The following is a 5,000-nucleotide window of genomic DNA, read 5'->3' on the forward strand; positions in this document are numbered from 1 at the left end:
AGCCAGACAGCCAGATGGACGGACAGACAGACAGCCAGCCAGACAGACAGACAGACAGACAGACGGATAAACAGACAGCCAGACGGACAAATGGACAGACAGACAGACAGACAGACAGACAGATGGATAAACAGACAGACAGACAGACAGACAGACGGATAAACAGACAGCCAGACGGACAAATGGACAGACAGACAGACAGACAGACAGACAGACAGACGGATAAACAGACAGCCAGACGGACAAACGGACAGACAGACAGACAGACGGACAGACAGACAAACAAACAAACAGATGAACAAATAGCTAGATAGCTAGATAGATAGACAGATAGACAGATAGATAGATAGATAGATAGATAGACAGATAGACAGATAGATAGACAAACAAACAGACAGCAAGACAGACAGATCTTACATTTGTATTTCTCCTCCAAATGACCCTTACAAAGGGAGAGGAGACCAATCTTCATCGACAGAACTCGTATTTTCCCACTGCGACCCCTGTGGATACAAAAAAACATTGTGGATAAGAGAAAAGAGGCAGCAGTAAGCACATGACAATACTATACATCTACCCATTGTTGAATAGAAAATATATATATATTTTTTGTGTTAATTTTGTATGACTGAGTCCATGGAAACACTGAAGGCCGGAGCTCGAGGGTTTCTGCAATAACAGCTCATCCAATCAGCTCTGAGCTCCAGGCCAGCCTTCAGCAAAAAGGGATAATTTCTGTTTCCTACTTGATTTACATCAGAAATGCACTAGTATAAATATATTCAGAACAGTGAATCCTCATTAAAACAACTGCAAACACACATGATGAGAAACATAAGGCAATGTCAATGAGTAGACTAGAGACATCTCGAGCTTACTTTGATGCAAGTCTGACGTGCAGATATATAGGTCTTAGCATAATTCTGAATAGCTGTGCAAGATAAAGACACACTGCATTTGAAAGCAGCAGTGTAGATCTAATGCTGTCGTGTGCCATACGTACGTGTCATAGACATTGAGCAGCCAGTTGAGACACATGTCCACACACAGTGGGACGTTGACCAGGTCCTTGTGCTCCTGCTCCAGTCCATCATAGACAGATGTCAGACAGTTGATGACCTCAGGAACGGTCAGCTGCTGTGAGTTCACCGTCAGCTTGTGCTGCTGGAACATGGACTGAGCCACACTCAGATCCAGCAGATCCACTGAAGAGAAACAGAGGTATAATATTGGTGTTCACTGGAAGCAAAATCCTTTAGAACTGGACTGGGCTATAAGCCTACTGTATTATATTTGATATGCAAACTTAAGGCTTTTAAATGATCAACATGATCAAAACTTTGCTGAAAAACCTGTTCTACAATCTCCTACATGCCTTTTGTCATCTGACGTTTATATTGTTAGTAATATTTGAAGATGAACATTTACTGGACTGAAGCAACTTACGTTTACTTAATAATCCACACATAATTTTTTTACGGAAGAGGATTAGGGCCAAGCAATAATAAAAAAATAAAACAATCTCGAGATTAAGGTTGTTAAATTTCGAGAAAAAACTTGTTAAATTTCGAGAAAAAAGTCGATAAAATGTTGAGAATAAACTCATTAAATTACGAGAAAAAACTCGTTAAATTTCAAGAAAAAAGTCGAGATAAAATGTTGAGAATAAACTCCTTAAATTACGAGAAAAGTGTCGTTAAATTATGAGAACAAATTCGTTAAATTATGAGAAAAATGTTGTTAAATTTCGAGAAAAAAAAAGTCGAGATAAAATGTTGAGAATAAAGTAATTAAATTAACGAGTTTATTCTCGTAATTTAACGAAATTGTTCTCGTAATTTAACGACTTTTTTCTCGTAATTTAACGAGTTTTTTTCTCGTAATTTAACGAGTTTATTCTCAACATTTTATCTCGACTTTTTTCTCGAAATTTAACGAGTTTTTTTCTCGTAATTTAACGAGTTTATTCTCAGCATTTTATCTCAACTTTTTTCTCGAAATTTAACGAGTTTTTTCTCAACATTTTATCTCGACTTTTTTCTCGAAATTTAACGAGTTTTTTTCTCGTAATATAACAAGTTTATTCTCAACATTTTATCTTGACTTTTTTCTCGAAATTTAAAGAGTTTTTTTCTCAATTTAACGAGTTTATTCTCAACATTTTATCTCGACTTTTTTCTCGAAATTTAACAAGTTTTTTCTCGGAATTTAAGGAGTTTATTCTCAACATTTTATCTCGACTTTTTTCTTGAAATTTAATGATTTTTTTCTTGTAATTTAACAAGTTTATTCTCAACATTTTATTTAGACTTTTTTCTCGAAATTTAACGAGTTTTTTCTCGAAATTTAACAACTTTAATCTCGAGATGGTTTTATTTTTTTTTATTATTGCTTGGCCCTAATCCTCTTCCGTATTTTTTAGAAAAATCATGAGTATCAAATTTTATTTGACTATTTGTTCATCTGTTAATCATCATTATATTGCATTGCATTATATATTTTAAAACTACAGCACTTTGATCATAAAACTAAGCATTTAAATAGCATCTTAAGACATTATTGGAAGTTTCAGCGTGACGACTGATATTTATATGCATTTTATGCAGTAGTCTGTTATACTGTTAAGAAGATATCACTGATTTACATTATATGCATCAGAATTTCATCTTAATTTTTGGCCAAATAAATGTCAGCATCTGCATTACAAGAAATAAAGAAATCAAATAAAAGCTTTTCTGAAATAATAAGCTGGATTTAAATGTTCTAATAGATTATGACTTTCTAACTTAGTAGAGTTCTGCCATTTCTGGAGCACGAGAAGAGAAATCTCTGTCCGCCACAAGATTTGGAGGCTCAGAGAAAGAAACAGAGGAGATATTTTAAAAATAAGCAATTAAATAGTAATTAAAGTAATTAAAAACACATTAAAGGGCATATTTTCCACCGCATAAATAGCAATATTTTCTTAGATTATTTAAAAGAAATGTCACTAGTCGCTTTCACAGCCTCGTTGTGTTTATAATCGTGCTCTTGCAAACTACTATTACTTGGACTTTCAGGGAAATGTCAAGATTATCTTGATGAACAAATTGTGTAAGCATCATAATATATTAGCCATTATTAGCTTAATCATTGCATATATATATATATATTGTATATATTTAATATATGCATAAAGAGACAAAATAACAGAACATATTTGATGTTTAGGATACAGTTATGTGGAGTGATATTGTGGGCAGAGCCTCTCAGCATAACACAACAAAAATAGAAACTGAGCTACCGGGCAAAATGTGCTGTTAACGCAAACACCCCGATTACTGCTTGTCTCTTCATCGCGTCACACTTCAGTCAGGACACGGTGTCAGCATCTGAACCATCACTGATGGAACGATGGATGGCATATTCCCTATTTACACTGTTTAATTAGACCAATTAACAACTCAAATAAACAAACACACATGCAAATGATGAGGACTTGAGGCATGTAGGAGGCGGAAGACATCACGTACACACACTCGCTCCTAACGAATCCTCTTTGTGCTGTTAATTGGGCCTCTCTGAGTTAATTGAGCTGATAGAGTGAGACGATGCAGCTCTAATCATACACACACACACACACACACACACACACACACACACACACACACACACACACACACACACTTACAGCAGAGGGCTTTCTGTAGCCGGCGGATCTTCATGGCCGTCCTGTATGCGGAGAACCGCACGTTGTTGAGGTCAGCTAAAGAGAAACAGAAGAGAAGAGTGAGCGACATAAAAGTTGATAACACAAAGACTGTAGACTGAACTGTCTGTGAACTGAGATTAAAAAGATGGGTGGATCAGCAGAGAGCTCTTTGTGTCTGAAAAAAGATGTCAGATTCACAGATGAAATGTTTATATGAATCTGTTATTTTTAATGATTCGTCTAAACAACATTGTGACATGTTAAATCCATAAATAGCGGAACATCTGGCACAATCAAACAGCATATATGATTAAATATTTCACAACAAAAAAAGAAATGATATGCAGACTGATACAATATTTAACTTCATCTTGAAAAAATGGTCTGTGTAAATGAGTGTTTACAAGTATGATCTCACACTGGTTAAGGTTAATAAGTCAACACAATGTAAAGGTCATGTAACAGGTTGAGCTGTGTTCTTATTAAGAAAAGGTCAAAAATGGTCAAAACAAAATATGATCAATACACCGAGATGTTTGTCTTATCTGTCAACTTTTACTGCTAGTGTTTGTCTTGTACACACAAATTACATTTGACATCAGACTGAAGATAATTTGATATAATAACTAAAATTAAATTAAATTAAATATTAGATTAAATTAAAAATAAATAAATAAATAAAATACTGCCTTGGCAACTAACTAAAAAAATAAAATAAGTTAAATTTGAAGTGCTAAAACTACTAAAACTAAACCTGCAAAAAATAAATAAATAAATAAATAAATAAAATAAAATATATGACAAAAACATAAAAAATGTCTAAAACAAACTAAAATTAAAAGGAAAATATAGAACATAAAATCTAATTCAAGATATTAATACTAAAGCAGTATATAAATAATGTAAATGTTAAAGGTCCCGTTTTTCATGTTTTTTTGAAGCTTTGATTGTGTTTATAGTGTGCAATATAACATGTGTTCATGTTTCGCGTGTAAAAAAACACAGTATTTTTCACATAATTTACTTATCTGTATACCGCTGTTTCCACTGTCATAAAAACGGGCTGATGACTTCCTTGTTCTATGAAGTCCCTCCTTCAGAAATACGTAACGAGTTCTGATTGTGCCAGCGGTTCCTGTGTTGTGATTCGACAGCTCTGAGCGCACCTTGCCCGGAAAAGTCATGCCTCTTACCATAACGTGGAGATGCATGCGCTCAGTGTTATTGTAAACATGTCTTTAATTTTACCCTATCAATCTGAGCCGGAATCAGACACGGTGATTGGACTGCGGGATGAAAATAACAGCGT

The 5,000-nt window shown here is 34.4% G+C and overlaps 1 protein-coding gene across 1 annotated transcript in view; it reads right to left on the reverse strand.

Annotated features, from left to right (window-relative positions):
* Positions 1–5,000, reverse strand: part of utrn (utrophin) — a 278,999-nt gene that overhangs the window by 71,686 nt on the left and 202,313 nt on the right. The window contains 3 exon segments of the mRNA XM_048177425.1: positions 418–503; positions 1,004–1,205; positions 3,671–3,745. Of these exon segments, the coding sequence (XP_048033382.1) occupies positions 418–503; positions 1,004–1,205; positions 3,671–3,745 (363 nt within the window).

Source organism: Megalobrama amblycephala, linkage group LG24 (genome assembly GCF_018812025.1).
Source record: "Megalobrama amblycephala isolate DHTTF-2021 linkage group LG24, ASM1881202v1, whole genome shotgun sequence".
Lineage (NCBI taxonomy): Eukaryota > Metazoa > Chordata > Actinopteri > Cypriniformes > Xenocyprididae > Megalobrama > Megalobrama amblycephala.